This window comes from Echiichthys vipera, assembly GCF_963691815.1.
Source record: "Echiichthys vipera genome assembly, chromosome: X".
Lineage (NCBI taxonomy): Eukaryota > Metazoa > Chordata > Actinopteri > Perciformes > Trachinidae > Echiichthys > Echiichthys vipera.
This window is the reverse complement of record NC_139825.1, coordinates 32285749-32304990: the sequence shown is the minus strand read 5'-3', so window position 1 is coordinate 32304990 and position 19242 is coordinate 32285749. Positions and strand designations below refer to the sequence as shown.

General features: G+C 42.2%; 1 protein-coding gene across 1 annotated transcript; it reads right to left on the bottom strand.

The window, feature by feature from the left end:
• Positions 1-336: 336 nt before the first annotated feature.
• LOC310965635 (fidgetin-like protein 2) lies at positions 337-11956 on the bottom strand. Its single transcript, XM_083939339.1, has 3 exons — positions 11834-11956; positions 10903-11144; positions 337-1865 (listed from the first exon to the last, which is right to left on the bottom strand). The coding sequence occupies exons 2-3, from the start codon at positions 10925-10927 to the stop codon at positions 688-690; spliced, it is 1203 nt and encodes a 400-aa protein (XP_083795465.1). The 5' UTR covers positions 10928-11144; positions 11834-11956; the 3' UTR covers positions 337-687.
• Between the last annotated feature and the right edge of the window lie 7286 nt (positions 11957-19242).

Genomic DNA, 19242 nt, shown 5'->3' with positions numbered 1-19242 from the left:
AGCGATAGAGGAAGATAAAATAACAAGACAAGAAGGGTAAACTGAAAAAAAAATCAAGAATGAGTAAAGGTCGACGGGGGAGGGGGGACATTCATTTCTCAAGGACAGGTAACACACTGAGCCTCAGAGTCAGCTGTGTAAAGTAGCAGTGATTGTGCTGAAGTAGTATGGCAATCTCATCATTTAAGTTATTGCTCTCCTTACTTTTTGGTCGGTCATGATTTTTGTGGTGTGGTATAGCGTATTCCAGTCAAAGCTCTTCTACATACATAGCGGCCACAAATAATTACACCAACTTCTAAAATAGCAGCGTTGCAGTGCTGCTGCTGCAGTAGCTGAAAGGAAATAAATAGGATCCTGAGAGAAACAGACACTCATACGTTTAGACTGTCTTAACGCTATCTAGAGAATGCCTTAACCTCACCCCTAAGACTTACCTCAACCGTACAGGGCAAATAGCTCTGTAGATCTTTAGAAAAACACAAATCATGAAAATGTAAAAAAAACAAAAAAAAAAAACCACACACACACAAGAACTACCAGTCTTGTGCCCTCCTGTTGCCCACTAGTGAACTTAAACCTTTCATTGACTAATCCAATTCTGTTCCCCCCAAGTGTCTGTCTGGATTAAGAACCCTGGCTCGTTTTAAAGAGTGAGAGAATCCTCTCAAATGCTGACCGGTGTCCTCAGTGCCCTGCAGTTGGGTCCTCAGATCGTGTGTGCGATGCAGGTATCTTCATAGACATTCTCTGTTGCTGAGGAAAGTTGTGCTCCCCTGACACACTCTCTCCTGCCAGGCCTGATGGTGGGCTGTAGTCCCCTGCCCCGCCGTAAGGCGGTGACATCATGGGTTTTCCAGGTTTGTAGGCCTGCGGGTCTGAGGTCGCGCCGCTCATATCATAGCCGTTTCCGTGCCCGTTTCCGTGCCCGTTTCCGTGCCCTTTGCTGTGACTGTTTCCATGGCCGTTGCCGTACTTTCTGTAGCGTGATCCCTCTCCTTCTGCTCCCTCCTGTCCTTCTTCTGCCATCTCAAAGGCCTTGCGTTTCAGCGGCACCCCTCCCTCAGAGCTCCCTCCGAGGGTGTGAGATGGGTAGCTGTAACTGCCCCCCACTATGGTGGGCCTAGGGGCCAAAGGAGTGGGGGCACTAATCCCAGGGGGCAGGTAGGAGGCACTGGGGTGGCTGTATCCAGAGGACAGGCTGGTTTGGGGGTAGCACCCTGGAGGGTAGTTGTAGACAGGAGTGCTGGCGCTGTAGGTGGGTACTAGAGTGGATGCAGCCTGCAAAGAGTGCAGATGGGCAGGGGGAAGTGCTGCGCTGGGCTGAGGGCAGTATCCTGAGGTCAGGTAGGTGCTGTTGTAGGCAGGAGGGTATTCCTGAGATGGCGGGGCACTGCAGGAGCCAGCGCCACTGTAGCCTGGCTCAGAGGCCAAGTTGCTGCTCACTACTGTCACACTTCCTGTGGCTGGGATGCCCACAGATGGAGAGCCCACCTTAGTGCCAGTTAATGCCTCCAGTCCAGGGTAACACTCCATGCCCTGACCCAGAGCCCACGGCTCAGGTTCAGTTTTCAGGAATGCTCCATGCTCTGAGTATACCCCTGTAGGAGGGCGTTCATAGGACAGCTCCAAGCCTGAGTACTTCTCAGCGTAGCGTTTGAGCAGAGAAGAAGCAGTAAGGGCTGATATGTCATCACTGGCCCAAGGGTAGCCTGCAGGGGCATAGCCCCGGCGACCAGCTGTAGTGTAGGGGTCATGTTTGTGGGCAGACGGCGGTGAGGTGGTAGAGGTGACATCCAGGTGCTGCTCAGGCCACTGAGATAAGGGGGCTGCGTGCTCCGGGGACCAGTGCATCTTCAACAGACCTGATAGAAACAAGACCGAGCTGAGTTAGTCCACACTATTGTGAAATGATGTATGAAAATGTTTAAAATTAACGGTACATGTAAGTGTTTTGTCAAGACAAGATATTTGTGGTATTTTGCCTCCCCAACAAGCTAAGAGTCCGCCTTCAAGAATATCTGCCACCATACTCATGTAGGCCAGCTGAACATTTTCCTGAATCATGTCAATGCTTAGCCTGTGCTCTTTTACACAGTCTCATCCAGCAAGGAACAACTGTTCTAATCTTTATGTGAAGCCGGCAACATAGCCCCCAGCCTGGTATCCACGGTGATAAGCCTCTATCAGCCCGCAAGCTGCCCTCTGCCTTTGCCTCTCTCACATTAGGGCCATTGTTGTCTCTCTGTGACTCTCTTAGTCCAAAAAGCCACCCCCACCAAGCGTGTGATCTAATTCGGCCCAAACCTCAGGGGTCTGCTGGACAGGAGGTTGGGGGAGGGGGGGGGGGGGGGGGGGGGGGATCAGTGTGTGTGTGTGTGTGTGTGTGTGTGTGTGTAGGGGGGGGGTAGTTTTTTACAGAGAGACTGGACCAGTTTAAGTGCACCGATTGATTGAGCAGTCAGAAAAATCTGATTTTAACGTGCCATGTGCGATTATACATGCACATTTACAGGACTAATCCGCTGGTTTAGTGGTCGTGGGCTTTGATTGGCTTCTGCAGACCTTGTCTTTTTGAACTGGCATTAGGGCTGACATTCCTGGCATTGCAGAGTATTATTAAACTGTCCTGACCCCGGGCCTAAGCTGCAGGGGCTTCCCTACAACAGCACTGGACAGAGGAAGTAGTTACTGCCTCAATTTCAACAAAATGGGTGGATTAATAATTCCTATGTCAGTATGTATATTTTTTAATATGTCATCCAGTAATGGGCGACAATATTTAGAAATATCCTCTTGCAATATTAGGGCAGAAATGTAGCTTTGTTTGCCTCTTTAGCTTGATGGATAACAGCATGTACCGTAGATGATTGTGTTGCAATCATTTGAAATGTGATTTCTTTAATGAGTTATGATTAAGACTGGGGTTGCAACTAATGATAATTTTCATCATTGATTGATCTGCCAGTAATAATTTTTGACTAATTGATTCATTGTTTTCTCAGTAAAATTAGTGAAAATAGTGAACAATTTTTAGTAAAACATCCCAAAACAGTCTGAGACCAAGATATATTCAGTTAACAACGATATATTAGACAGAGAAAAACAGCTAATTCTAATGTTGGATAAGCTAGATCAAGAAAATGTTTGGGGGTTTTTGCTTGAAAAGTAAGTTTTTACATTTTTTTTAGTTAGTTTAATTTTGCTAGGAAAAATGTCGAAATCCGGAAATAACAGCAGTGTAATAGGGTGTGTGTACACATACACTTACTCTGAAACTGACTACATGGGGATTATGGCAGGTTGTCACATGTCCACTATGACTACCAGCTGAGCCTCAAACGGTCCACATGTTGATCCCTAAATTAAATGATCCTTTAGCCCATTAATCCCACTCATCCAATCCAGGGATCCCAGCGCGCTCGACCAGCACAAGCTCCACCCTGGATCAGAGAAATCCCTGTGCTCCTGGGAATTGTGACTGATCATGGTGCTCATCCTGTGCACAAAAAAGTCTTATATTCCCACCAGCACACATTCATACTTAGATAAAACACAGCGCCACAAAAATACGCAACAGGAGGGTTTGAATATAAATCACTGCAAATCATGACCCAGGAAAATACTTAACCTTGATGAGAGGGTTTTTATGATTGTATTTTACAGAGACCTACAGATGGCTGGATTACCAAATGGGTCTTTTGAGCACAGGGTTAGGAAGCCCCTAAACCCCCTAAACCCTAACCGCAGTGCCTACTGTGAAGCAACTGTTATTAACATTTCTCATTATGAAGCCAAAAGACTCGTCAATGTCAGAGCCCCGAAAGTCCTTTGAAAAACCTGAAGGAATGAACCTTCACAAGGAATGAAGCCATCACCACATCTTCAGAGGGAGTGTTTATCCCTTCACATTTTCTGTAGATATTAAAGCTTTTTCTCTGGGTTGGCACCAAGATAACTTCCTGGAGGTTTCTCTGTTTCATAGAATTAAGAGTCGATAAGTTAAGAAGGTTTTGAATGTAGGGCTGAAAATCATTTAAAAGATTACAATACCAATACCCATAAAGTGATACCAAAACCAGAGTACTTCATTTGACACCTTTTTTCTACTCCATTCAATACCTATCATGTGAATGGAAGCTGAGCTGCCAACTCCATCCAATACAACGGGCTTGACTTAACCACGCATTGAAGAACGTTTGCGATGATTGGCTGCGAGCAGCACTACTTGAGTACTACTCAGGTACCCATACCCAGGCCTAATCGTATGTTGAACAAAATGTGAAACATTTTGGTGCAAATTTGTAATTCAGATCAATATTAATAAAAATGACTCGACTGAGAAGTTACTATAAATAAGTCCATTTTTATAACCTTCATCGTCTGGGGTTAGCATCCTGGTAACATCCATTTTGTTACCTCTGTAATTTTAGCTTGAAGAGAAGGGTGTATACATTTCACATAAAAAGTTTCCACGTTCAGCTACAGTTGACAAGACAGGCATCTTTTTCTATCTTGTGTCTGAGAGTCAAAGTCCAACAAGTAAGTTAGGTTTCTACATATAATATCTTGTAACAGTGCAAATGTTTTATACATACATTTTCTCAAATTACAGTGTATTCCCTTGCATGGAATAGAAGATGAGACACTGAAAACAACCCTGTGCAGAAAACAGTTGTGAGAAAGATGTGAATGTTAATCATCTGACTTCCTGTAATATAAGGTTGTTCGCTCTCCCACTGAGAATCAGTCCATTGCTCTTTGAACTCTTCAGCTATACGCTAAATACATTGTATTGTTTTTTTTATTAGAAATGCTTAATAAATACATACATCTTTCAGATTTATAGTACACTAATCTATTTTGTAAATTCCATTAGTATAAGGAGAATCAAATGGCCTTGTTGCTGTGTTTACATTCACAGAGTCATCTGACTGATACTCACTGGTCATGCTGTTTGCAGGCATGAGCCAATCTTTTGCCGCTTTGCCTTCAATCTATTCGGCTCACCCCGTCTTCACCTGATGGTCTTCTCATAATCTATCCAAGACATATGAGACTGCAGTAATCTAATGGGTCAGAATCCTTATCAAAAATGCAGCGGAGGAATGTGAAAACTGAGGATCACTCTGAGATCAGACGATGGAAGAGTGAACTGGTAGGTCTGGATAGGTTAAGGACCAGGTTGAGGAAACCAGACTAATGAAGGATTAGAGCAAACAAGGCTTATGGGAGTGTCGGTGCTCTGTGACAATCTGACAGTTGTGGGCAAGAATTAAAGAAGCATCACTGCTGGCGAGCTTACTCGTGTTGGCTGTAAGCCTGTAACTTCGATGGAGGCTTATCCAAAGTGATGCAAATAAAAAAATGTCTTACTTGATCATTACTGAGTGCATTAACATAATTATGATTTTGTTTTTATCTGCTACAAAAAGCAAACACTACTCTAGATACAAGTGCACATAATAGATCTACTTAATAATGTAATTGTTATGATATAGCATTTATCAGTAAAATAACTGACACTCAAAAGTGGAAAACCAGTTTGTAACTGTAGCTGCTCTCTTTGTAAGCTGTCCATTCTTATGCATCTTAAATAATTTCCCCCTGGGATTATTAAAGTATTTCTGATTCTGATTCTGATTCAGTTATGTTCACATTATATTTCCTGTAGCAGAAGTTCTTTCAAATATTCAGTCCTTGTACGATTGTATTAGTCCTGAGACTACTTCTTAACACTTCCATGTCTACCATGAAATGTGCGGCACATTTAAACCTCTTATTGTTCACCAGGGCTGTAGCGTCAGACCTCTGTGTCAAAGTAAGGATATTAGGGAGCAGGGTCTGGGTATTAGGAGAGATGAGTGAGGGAGCCCGTAACCTTAATCTAGCACCTCATGTTGGCTCGGGGCTTGGAAACACCCCTCCATTCTTGGCCATGCTTGGCTTACCAAGAGACAAAGATGAGTACTAAGCCGGCTTGGTACTATGACAGCTTCCCTTAATCATTGTGATTATCATACTGTCGAACAGCACCACTGTTTCCTCTTTATAGCAGTTTGGTTACTGGATGAGAAAAAAACATAGAAACAGTAACATGAAATGTCAGTTCATTTAAAAACATATGCTATGTATGCTGCGTTGTCACTACACTATTACTACGCCACTCCAAGTTTTATATGCTCTAATTATTTACTGCTCTACAGAGCTGTTAAAATGGTGTCTTTGTGATCTAGCACTGTGAATAGAAGACACAATTGAGTCAAATGCCATAGTGTAACATGTAGGCTAATGTACAGCTGACATGTTAACACAGAAGGGAAAAAGTTGAAACATCCGCATATATTTCCTACCCATTTCTACACTGTTTTCAATACAAGCAAGACAAGCTATGTGTTAACATTGCAGGGTGTACCCGGCCTGTTCTTGCAAGAGCTGTTGGCAGTGGCACCTTTCTCAGTTAAATGAATGAGATGAATGCCTAACCATTGGTACCTATGCAGACAACTTAGGCTACATCCACATTAATACATTTTTGTTTAAAAACACATAACTTTTGTTACATTTACACCTGGTGGTCATACTACCCTGGTGTTCCCGAGCCCCTAAAACTGAGACTGAAACGCTGCTGACCCCGCTTTGGTTTGAAAACTCCTTGAGACCTTTGCAATGATGTTGCAGACTCCCACGTTTGCTTCTTGATTGGGTCTTATCAGTCCAAAGGTGTCCTTGACTATCATGTGACCCTTTTCCGTAAGAAAACAAACAACATCAGCCTTGAATATTAGTGGTTTAATCAACATGGATAATGAATTACAGCCATTTCTGACCCTAACAGCTGTTGTGCAGTTAAATTCTGTATTTTAAAATGCCACTTCTCCCCGTATTCTCACCTTAATTTCTGTTGTGGTACCAGTTGTGGTAAAGAGAGTGTTTACGCTTTGTTAAAAAAAAAGACCAATTTGTGTGGCATTAATGATAAGAGTGAGATTGCATCAGAAGAGGAGATGAGAGATGAGATGTGAGAGCACTGAACGTGTTGAGGCACGAGCGGATCAATCAGAATGAGGTTAAAAGGAAACATCCCAAGCAGACCAATCCTGCAGACTCATGGAGTTATATATATGTGGTTAGAGTTGCGTGTAAGCTGCAGTGAAACTCTCTGGGAACCAAAAGACACCTACAATGTAGCTGCCTTGACACAAGCAAGTACGTCTCCTTTAATCAACAGGAAGAAGTTACAGTTCTTTGGACTGTGAGCCAGTGTTAAAGAGGGGAATAGTATAAACTGGAGCCTGAGCTATCCAGTACAAGATCGATTTCATGCACAACTGTGTTCTGTAATGTGCCACCTGGAGATCGCAACGCACACGCAAGCAGTAGTCTGAGCGTTGTTGCTAGGGGCGCTAAAACATGAATTTAAACAAGAGAAAGCTGACTTGTTGCCTCGTCTGTCAGCAGGAATACAAATAAAAAAACTACGGGCCCGATTTCCATGAAACTGTGGTGGAAAGGTGTAACATGGGCCAAGGAAGAACCCATAAAACTTTGGAGCAGATCAAAATCACAAGGTAAATTATTTTTTTCTTTCGTTAACATTGTGAGACGGCATGGCCTTGGCAGAGGTTTGTGCTCTCCAAGTGCCCTTCTAGTTTACTACTGTGGTCATAGAAATGCTTGTACTGGTTATGTATTGCCCCTTTGAGGGGCAACATTTGTCACCACCACCTCCCCCTCAAGAGCGCATGTTCAGTATGTTCACCAAGGACACGAGTTTGTGCCAGCAGGGATAGGGGTTGTTATTTGCGTTTGCGTACTTGCGTGGACCGCGTTCCAGCCCTAACTCTCCCATCACTCTGGTGAGCTATAGACAACCTTGACTAAAACCATTTTTAATGCTCGAACTATTACTTTTTAAAGAGTGTTGCCATCGATAAGATATGTATCAAATTCTTTTCTCTTTCAAGGAAACACAAATATGCAAGTCATGGATGTTTTCGGTGTGTCATTGGAGACTAGCTCGACTCGTGGTCCTCTGAATGTTCAGTATGAGTAATTAGGGGTTAATTAGATGAAAGTACGTGTGGGGGAAGGGGTTGACTGGAACAGGGATTTGGGGGGCTGTGAGGCATCAGGCATGCTGGACGGCTGGTTGGCTAGATGGGGAGTGGAAACAAAAATCGCCCTTCTGGAACTGAAAGGTCCTCTGTTAGTGCTTTTTCACTCACAATAAACAAAGACTTACATTTCCTGAGGATGGACAGACACTTAGAAACACACACACACACACACACACACACACACACACACACACACACACACACACACACACACACACACACACACACACACACACACACACACACACACACACACACACACACACACACACACACAGGCTCAAGAAAACTCCCGTATTGTGCTTTTGGTGCTGTGTTTAGCTTCAGCTGGCCAACAGGCAGAGGAGCTCTTGGTCATCTCATCGGATGAGTCAGGCTGCTGGAATGCCAGGAATCTAACCTGAGATCTATTTACAAAGCACATATCCTCTCCATACGTTCAACGTGCACTGTCCACTATCAGGCTAAAAGAAGGGAGGGAGAGAACACGCTTACTTACTTACAACGGTGATGAATGACCCTGATCAGCTTTTTGCACATTATTGGGCAATTTGTATTAGTTAGAGTTAATTCATACCACTGCTTGTAAGATCAATACAGGAGACACCAGAGGAGAAATGGGATATGAATATACATGGAGCGTGTCAGGATTCTCGTGGCAATGGACAATGGGTGACACACACACACACACACACACACACACACACACACACACACACACACACACACACACACACACACGTGTCACACTATCTCTGTCTTCCTTGGTTACAGAGTAAATGAGGGTTTGATTGTTATGTAAGCAGTGACCATAGTCCAAAACACTGTGTGAAGGTGGATCTGCTGAAAACCCTCCCTCTCCCTCCTCTTTCCTCTTCCCATTTTTCTCCTGGCCTGCACAGTCCACCAGGCCACACTGCCGTTAGCCAATCAACTGCGCCCTATATGAATCAAGTTTTACACTTCACTAACCTACAAGTCATTTCAAACTAAAAATCACATGACAATTTAAGTCAAAATGTGGCCTTTTCCCCGCTCTAACAGACATTTACAGATTTATCTTGGAGCACCACTGAGTATCTAGTTTGAATAATTCCTCTCATTTAATTTATTTTTGCTTTCTTTACTCTGTTTTTGCCCCTCAAAATCTTCCCCTCTTGAGACTCCCTCCTTCTCTGTGTGCTGTAGTAGAGACAGGGCTGTGTGTCCGAGCCTGTGTGGTCAGTTTCCCCCTCCCCCACTCCTTTAGCTCACACACACACATGTGGCAGAGGCAGGCCTGGCCCCTCTTTGCTTATTGTGTCCACTCATATATCAGGCTGCAGTTGACCAGTCTCTCCTCATGTCCCTTCCATCTGCCCTTCACTTTGCTCTTCCTCTGACATTTTACCACCTAATGAGGATCTAAAGGTGCCACAATTTGCTTAACACGCTCTCATGATTACTGTGGAGGACTAATGTGTGTGTGTGTGTGTGTGTGTTTGTGTGTGAATGGAGGCTGAGCATCATGTTTATTTGTCCCTCTATACAGAACTAATGAGAAGCTGATGACACCAGGTTACTAACGATTCGGCTTTCATTCACAGATTTGCTTCACCCTGGTAACCGGCAGCTAAAAAGGGCTAAAACTGCTAATCATCATTATGGACAGAGCCTGTAATGAGGTGTGGGTGATTGTGATTGTTTGTTAATTGCTTAAATGTGTAAGTCTGTGAGTAGTTGTAAAAATTAAATGCTATTATAGGGTTGGGCGTAACAAAGTTTTTGTGGGTAGAAACCCTACGTGATGCTGTGAGTTTTTTTTTAGGGAGGAATGTGACGGACATACGTTACTAAAACTTCTGTCTGCTCAAACTCCCTCTTTCTTTTCGTTTTTTGTTGTTTGTGTCTGTGCATGTGTTTAGCTCTTTAGAATATTAAAACCTTGAAGTAAAGCCCTGTTACATTATTCCAATCAGGTTAGCGTTGTAATCATGTTAGAGCTTGGCCTAATCAATAGGCCAGTCAATCACTATAAGCATATTCATCAGCCTGGATAGCAACCTCCCATGATTAGCGCAGCCTGTGCTGTGATGTGTCACAGTCACAGTGATATAATCTGCTTTTACATACTAATGTTGTTACTGTGATAACACTGGACACAAAATGCTGCTAAGTTCGTTTTTAGGACACAAAACACCATCACCATAGTTTGATGTACACGCTTTTACACTGAACCACAAGCTTTTTCCCACCTTAAATAAAGATACAGCAAGTGTGTCCACAGAATCTGATGGTGTGTTAGTGCTATTATTGTTTAAAAATACATGCAACAAACATTTTATGTATCTTCTGTTCTTGAGGAAAAGCTCTGACTGCTCTGCTTTCCTCATTCACCATGTTCCTGCTCCTAAGAGAGACTGGTGCTTTAGCTGCTGTCTCTTTAAACAAATTGTTACTATATTCACATGGAGGGTCTGAAAAAACAGCGACTGAACACTTTCTGTGAAATTCCTCAATGCAGAGCCTAAAGACTCAGCTGTTAAAGCCATTAGAATATCTGCCCCCCCCCCCCCCCCTGCTTCCCACTAATGAGCCACAAGAGATGAGTCCTGCACAAAAGAGGACCCAAAAGCAGAAAGTTGTACAGTAAAACAGACTCAAACCAATCCAGGTCACACTGTCTACAAACAACATGCCAAACAGACCCATCAGTGGACATGACATGTACAACATATTAATCCAAGCACAGGCTGTGTACACACACATGTTAACCAAATAAATAAAAGCAGTGCAGACTCACTGTATGGGGTGACAGGACTGAGCATTCTGCAGCCCTGGCCCCAGGTGAAGAGGAGCGGACCGGGTCCACTTGGTGTTAGTGAGAGCCCAGCTGCATGCTGCAAGGCCTCCCCAGGCTACTGCTTCTCCTGCTGCTGCTGCTGGTGCTGGTTGTTGTTTGGCTTTTGAGTCGGTTAGTGACTGGCCCCCTGGACCCCTCCATGGTTCATTTCACAGTTCAACACTGCTCCAATACACTGCCGCCTGAGGAGCACACACATGCTAGTGTCAGTGCCAAAAGACACAGTGAATAGGAGGATTTTTATTATTCAAAGGGAGGGAAATGTTAAGTAATAAATGTGTAAAGCAGAAATCATTTAAAAAGCCCTTATTTGCTTGCATTTATTACATGTTAAATTCTATATTCCCATTTAAAATCCTATTGTGAAAATAACTTTCAGGTAAGTGCTTGCAGAAAGTAACTTCTGCTTTTGCTGTTTATGTGCATGCACGTGTGTGAGGACTGATCAAGACAGAGTTTGAATGCTGAATGCCCTGACAGAAAAGGGGGCTTTTACCATTTGACCGCAAAACCGCACAGCCAGGCGAGACAAGGCTTTAATTATTTGAAGCCAAACACTATAAACCACAACAGCAAAGGGAACTTTGTACTCTCTGCAGAGCAAGGAAGCTATCATGTCTAACAACACGAGTGCATGGACATGTAACCTGGTTTGACATACAGAGGACAAACTAAAGATAATGTCATACATTTGTGTATAGAAGGGAAACTATGGCATGTACAAATGAAGTAAGCAGAACATAAAAGAGGGAATATCACACAAATGGCGAGAATAGAGAGTAATGAAGATGACAGGAATGGGCAAGAACCAGCAGGAACATTGTCATTACTGCTGAAAGGAGCAAAAACAAGTGAGTAAATGTTTACTGACCTGATCATGCCTGGACTTGCTCGATGTGTGGTTCAGTTTGGAAAGTAATCCACTATTCCACAAAGTACAGCAGGGGAGCCGACATAACTGTGTATGTGTTTGTATGTGGTGTGTGTGTGTGTATGTGTGTGTGTGTGTGTGTGTGTCAGAGGCTTGTACTCTCTTCTGGGACCCTATCCTTCTCTCCTACACTCCCTCGCTCGCCCTCCAGCTCCCTTCTCCCTCCCCCCTCTCTCGCTCTCCCCTCGCCCAGTGACAACAGAGCAAGCACACACATCCCCTCCCCCAACCATGACCCCCCCTCCCTCTCTTTTGTTCAAACTATTTCAGCAGGAAGGGAGAGAGAGGGAAAAAGTGACCAATCGTGCAGTGTCAGAGGAGAGCCCATTTCCCCCTGCTGTGTGTGTATGTGTGTGTGTGTGTGTGTGTGTGTGTGTGTGTGTGTGTGTGTGTGTGTGTGTGTGTGTGTGTGTGTGTGTGTTGTGTGTGTGTGTGTGTGTGTGTGTGTGTGTGTGTGTGTGTGTGTGTATGATTGCATTTGCAAGTGTTTATGCATATTTATTTATTTATTTATTATCGCTGTATACCGTCAGTGTGATGAATGAGCATTTGGGATGCAAGCTACTGAAAAATACTGAATTTTCTCCTTCACCGATCACATGAGAAGTTCAGTTATTGTCAATGACTTCTATTGATCTGGTACATTGATCTCAGTGGTGTTGGGAGGGTGGAGTTGAAACAACCATGTCAATATTACCTAATTCCTGTGGTACCCCATCCCCCGCCTACACGCACACACCCACACACACACACACACACACCCACACACACACACACACACACACACACACACACACACACACACACACACACACACACACACACACACACACACACACACACACACACACACAGTAGCCTGTTCACATGCATGGGCAGCAGTAAATGACCTCCACATTGGCCTCAAACCTTTGACTAAGAACTGGTTCAATTTATATACCTGTAGTTGATTGATATGTGATATTCTGATATGTACCCATGTTGCTTTTATGTAATTTTCTTTCAAGGGGCTAATTCAACTCTTAACCCCTATTTTGCTCCCCTGTCCCTCGTACATAGAAACACAGCTGTTCTTCTGCATTTAGAGTTATGGAGTAGGCGGGACAAGCTGGTCCACACTCCTCATGTTACTCTGCTGTAAACACTCAAGGCCCGGCAGGACACACTCCTTCTGCTTTGGGCCCTGAACCACACACACACACCCACACACACACACACACACACACACACACACACACACACACACACACACACACACACACACACACACACACACACACACACACACGCACACAGGCACATGTTTGACATGTGTGAGGTGTGTTTCAGTAGGTGGTCAGCCCCAGTTCAAACATTTTATTGGACAGTAATCACATGTCTATGATTACAAAACAGAACAATAGTTGGTGATTGCACTCTGATTTACAGAGATACAACTTGTGTGAACTATAATCTGTACCATGAGTTAGATGCGGAGGCTTGTTAAAAGACCTTTCATCAGGTGAGGACTAATGGCTAGTGCATTGCTCAGCTCTTTCTCCCTCACCTGCTTTGCTGACAGACACTGAAAAAAAACCCCATATTGTTATTTTGCAGGCTAGGAAACAATACATCTAAACTGCTGCGGGGGCTTTTCCTTTCATCACAGAAAAGGTAGGCTGTTAGATACATGCCCGCACACTCGAAGCCCCCAGATGTGCTCTCTTGTTATGTCAGGAACACCTCCTCATGTAGCCGTGCGGCTTTAAGCAGGTCACTGAAGCAAACTGCACGTCAAAGGCCAGAATATGTTCTATTGACAGGCGAACAGAGAGGTGCGGCTGTCAGCTGGTCGGATAGCAAGTTTACTGGCAGAGACAGAGGAGAGAAATTCCCCTCACAACTCAACTATTGGAACAGATATAACACAGGAGGACAGATTTATACCCACAAACATAACGGCTATGCTGGAAATTGGACATGGTAACTCTAAACGTTGGTCCCTTTGGCCCTGTGGGTGGGATAGGTCACATGATAGCACCCTAGAGAAGCTCAGCTGTTTGCCACTCTAATTCTGTCTCAAGCAGCTGAGCACTGGCCTACTGCTCCACTGAACTTTCCCAGTAATGATAATTATATACTCTGTGTGTGTGCGTGTGTGTGTGTGTGTCAAGAGGGAATGGGGTTAATGATGAAATAAGCCCATACCTTCCGAACCATACTGCTGATGTAGCTACAGGGTTAAATAGCTGGAGTACAACTTTCATTCCCACATGCCAGAGCATGTTCACATGTAAAGAAAATGATGTGAGGGGTGCATTATGACAGAGCAACATAGAGAGAAAGAGAGAGTGGGGGAAAAACAGGAACAGGAAATCTTTGGAAAAAGAACAGGAAACGTGTGTATTGTCTCCCAAAGGCAATGTCATTGTCAGCAAAGCACTGGCCTGTACTTAATGGATCGTTTCTGGTGACATTTTTTGTTTTTCTGATTGTCAACGAATCTATTGACAAGACCAAAGCTACTAGCAAGTATTGCATGTGTCTTCATTATGAAAAACATGGGTACTGAAGTGTAGTTTGAATCATTCACGTACAGGTCCGTCTCCCAAATATACTAGATCAACAAATGTGTATTAATCTGCAGTTGAAAATAGTCCCCAGTGAATGCATTTTTCTTACTCCTGTTTAAGTGAAATTAACTACTAAATACACACTCAGCTGTTTGTAGGAAATTACCTTTTTTATAAACTCAAACTACATGCGTGAGTTGATTTTAAAGATTTCCATCTTCGGTTAGAACAAATGTGCTTGGAACTGAGTCGACAGTGTAGGAAGGTCAGAGTATTGTGATGCACTGTTGCTTTTGGTCTTTAATTTGTTTAAATTAATGAATGTACTGCAGCCTATAAAAGCACTCGCATAAACTGGAGACAAGCATATGCGATACATGGACAGAGTAATACTGTCATAATTTGTTTATTCTCATGGTCGCCTTGTCTCAGCAACATGATATTGACTCTAATCCACATCCTTAATAAAATCAATAAGGCGAAAAGCACATTGGTAAGCGTAGCATACACTAACTCATCATGTGTCCTCTCTTCTCATCAACTGAATGTCAATAAGCCGGCCTCACATTCAGCGTACTGTATCTCTTCAAGGTCAAATGGCTTTAACTGTTTGTTTTCAAAAAAAAAGAAAAAAGAAATGAAACATGAAGAATTATGCTGAACAGAAAAATGTGGACAATAGAGGATTTTGATTCACATGGTTTTATATGAAATCAGCAAAGAAAGCACACTGCCTGCATGCTAACACATGCTCTTCCTCATACACAAATACACACACACACACACACACACACAATTGCACACCACACACACAAGCAGCGCAGTGCTCCATGTTTGAGTGGCTTATTGTTCTCTGGTATAGAGAACACAATATCCAACTCTAGTAATAGAGGTTAGATTAATTGCTGACAAATCTTTATTCAGCAGTTCCCTTTCTCTCCCCTTGACAGATTTATGACAGAGATTGATGGAGGGGAGGGACGTGCCGAGGACCGCCTCTGTTCAGTGAGAAAAGAGGACAACAGCTCAGTGAGTCAAATAGAAACAGAGAAAAGAAAGGAAAAGAGCACAACAGGATTGTTTTGGTTCAATTTTACAGAATTTTTCAGTTAGTTGTAGGAAGCATACACTGTCATATTGTGTCTCCAAAAATATGATAATTTTTTCCTCTCACACTCAATGTGTTGAATGTTAGAGATGAATTAGAAAGTGATATCTTCCAATTACATTGAGGAGCACTAAGGGGAATATGCCTGTTTCGCAGCAGACATTTTGACTGGTCATAGTAAAAAAAGTACATGCATTTCTAATAACATTAATGATCTTTACTATTCAAGTGTCGCAGTACGTCATGATCAGGTAAATCTGGAACGCATAATTTCATTTGTTACGTTTTTTTTAAATCCAAATGGAGCCAATGATGAACAAATGGAAAGCATAAGCAGAATAAAGATTGAAACATTTTTCAAAAGAACAGTCACACATTGTGGGAAAGGCTCTTATTCGTTTTCTTGCCAAAAGTATGATGAGAAGATCAATACTACTCTCACATCTGATAAATACAGAGCTGAGGGGAGCAGCCGGTTAACTTTAGATTAGCATAAAGACTGGAAACAGTCTGGCTCTGTTCAAAGGTAACTTTACCATCAGGCCAGCACCCCTGAAGCTCACTAGTTAACACCTAGGTTTTTTTTGTGTATAAAGAAATCGCAAAGCTGTTCTCCCCATTTATAGTCTTTATGCTAAGCTATGCGATCTAACCAGTTGCTGGTTTTATCTTCATATTCACAGCACAGAGATAAAAGTGGTATCTATCTTCTCATTTAATGTTTAAAATTCATTCAGTATCAAGTGAATACACATATTTTCCAGAATGTCAAACCATATCTTTAAGTCCGATATTTTGATTTTCAGCCACAACTGTAACTATAATAAAGGCCACAATCCACTTTTAGATATTATGGATGAGGCTCACTTTGATGGCTTAATGGCAAACCTAGACGGAAACAAATATATCATTAATATTATTAGTTAGACCTGTGCTTTTCCTGCTGTTAAAGCCTTCTACTGCACAAGCTATCTCATGCATATAATCCTGAATTAGCTCAGATGCTCAGTAAATACATTGCAAATAGTGCATACTATATACTGTATATATATATATACATACACACACACACAATCACTCTTACCCCCCAAATAACTACTAATTATCAAGCATTTTGTGTCAGTCCTGCACAAAAAAAAACATGCATTCCTGTCTGCATTCCAGCTCCAGTTGCTCTTCAGCTTCCCTTCACAAAAACCACAGGACATTCACATGAGCACAAAGGATTTCTTTGAATGCTTAAGTCTAGAACAGAGACATTAGGGCCAGGGTCTTTCCTCAGCTGATTGGCCCCTCGTTGGCCATAATGACGCTAGACCCACATGATAGTAATCAAAGCACAAACCAAACAAGCTGAAAGTGCATAGAGGGGTAAATATGATGTGTGTCTTGACCAGCTGGCAACATGCAAGCGCTCTGTAAGGGATCCAGTGCAGATTAATGGATCAGCCTGATGTTGATGATTCAATTCAGAAGTGGAAAAAAAACATCTAAAATATCCTGTCGGCCTCCCTTCTTCCACCTGATGTGACAGTAAGCAGCTCCTCTGATTGGTTGACGCCACAGCCCGCCAGCTGTTTGTAATCAGAAGCATTTGGGAGTCTGGATCACATGACACCCTCAGGCACACATGCACACACAGATATATACATACTGGGAGCAGTGCATCTTTAACCTCACACCCCTTCCCACAGGCAACTCTTTTGCAGTCGGGATCACCTCCAGATGTGCACAACTGTGTTCTCACCTCAGGATAAGAGGATAAAAACGGGGGGGAAGGGTGCGGCACAAGGAGGGAGGAGACAGTTTAATGAAAATAGAAACAACTCCAGAAGGCTAGGAGGAAGGTAAAAAAAGGAAGGAGGTGTAGAGACCTCATGTTCAGGGTCCAGAGCTGGTACCAGTGTTTAACTTAAATTATGTAAGTCTTGAATTTAAATAAATATAGACGGCAAAGTCCTCATAGGAAGAACAAACTTAGAGGATTGTGACTCTGCTGCCTCCTGGTGGGACAAGCCATTCAATCAATAAAGCTCAAACATGTTAACCCATACATCTCTTAATGTCCAATCAGGTTATTTAACAAAATAAACATAACGCAAAATTTACGACAAGAGTTTATTTCATTTCAACTGTGATTATTTATTGTTCATTTTTCCATAATTAAAAAATAAACAACATATATTATAAAACATGTAGATTTTTTTGCTGAAGACTTCATTAATCATCAAGTGGTTGAAGAGACAAGGTATTGCTCTTTCTGTGGCTCCATGGCTATAAGATTAAGGTTACTGCAGTACAGGTGCCTCCCGCTCTCTAACACATCTCTCTCTCTAGTCCTTTTCTTCTTCTGTCACCCTGACTTTGGACTTAAAACAGACATGTGTTTTCACAATATTCATTAGAGGGACGTAGCCTCACACAGTGCAGTTTTTCACTTTTATCTACACGTAAAAATGAAGTAGAGATTCTGGCAGGAGTGAATTTGAGTCTCTTGCTGTATTTTTATGCGATAAAGAAATTGCACAAAATGGGACGCAGTGATAATGACAACAACATCCTGTGTCTCATGAATGACTTTTAAAAGGTGTGTTCTTTGTCAGATGTAAGTTTGTCAAAGGTCAAAAATGGCAGCACAACACAAAGTGGTTATGTAGGCACACATGTACTGCACATATATTTATACTCACGTCCATCAAAACTTATGCCACCTCTCGGTCACATGTCAACCTACTGAAGGCATGTTTATCATACATTCACATGTACATTTAAGATTTGAAAATCAAGTTTAAGACACATTATGCTCATCAAAATTACTTCAACAGTCGCTAAATAATAAAGTTCACTTGTTAGAGCATTTCTACAGTCGCATGTTATAAGTGTTTTCACAATTTGGTCTCGTATTTTCTCAATTTACGCATCATTTGTTTGCACTCTCTCGTGTGATTTAGAATATATATATATATATTTACACAATGAATAATATTTAGTCATGCCATTCGTTAGTTTAGTTATGGGTCCTCGGACATACAAAGACTATTCACATTCAAAAGTCAAAGCAGAAATACATGACAGCAAACACAATGAACATAGCTTTCACGCATCTTTGAGGAGGTATTACTGCATGTGATGTTACAGTGATAGATTACGGTACTTGTGCACTTTGCTTTAAAGTCACTTGATGGAAATGATGAGGACTAGGGAGGAAGTAGCCTTGAAAGTGCCAACAAAACAACTCATGAATTCATGTTTAACTGGATGGTAAGATGAGGAGTTTATAGATTTTAAACATGTTTCTATTTTAAGTTAATAATGTTTGATATATTCACAAGTTTATTGATGATATTAACCCAAAAGTAAAGATCCATCTTCAAATAAATGGTGAAACCAGCCCAGGACCTTTGTCAAATATCATCCTCTCTCACCCTCCCTACATCTCCTGTCACCTTACTTTCAAAAATACAGCTAAGAAAAAAATAAAAACATGAGTCTTTCATTAGTCATTTCATTGTCCATTTAAGTATCAATCAGTAATTGATTTATGAGCAATTTCAAGGCTCTTCTATCGCGAACAATAGGGTTTGACAATCACAGTCTATTAGACAAACTCCTGACGTCTCCCAGAAGAGCTCTTTGTCATAACCTTTATAGGTATTTTATTTAATTCATTCATATAAGTATATTATTCA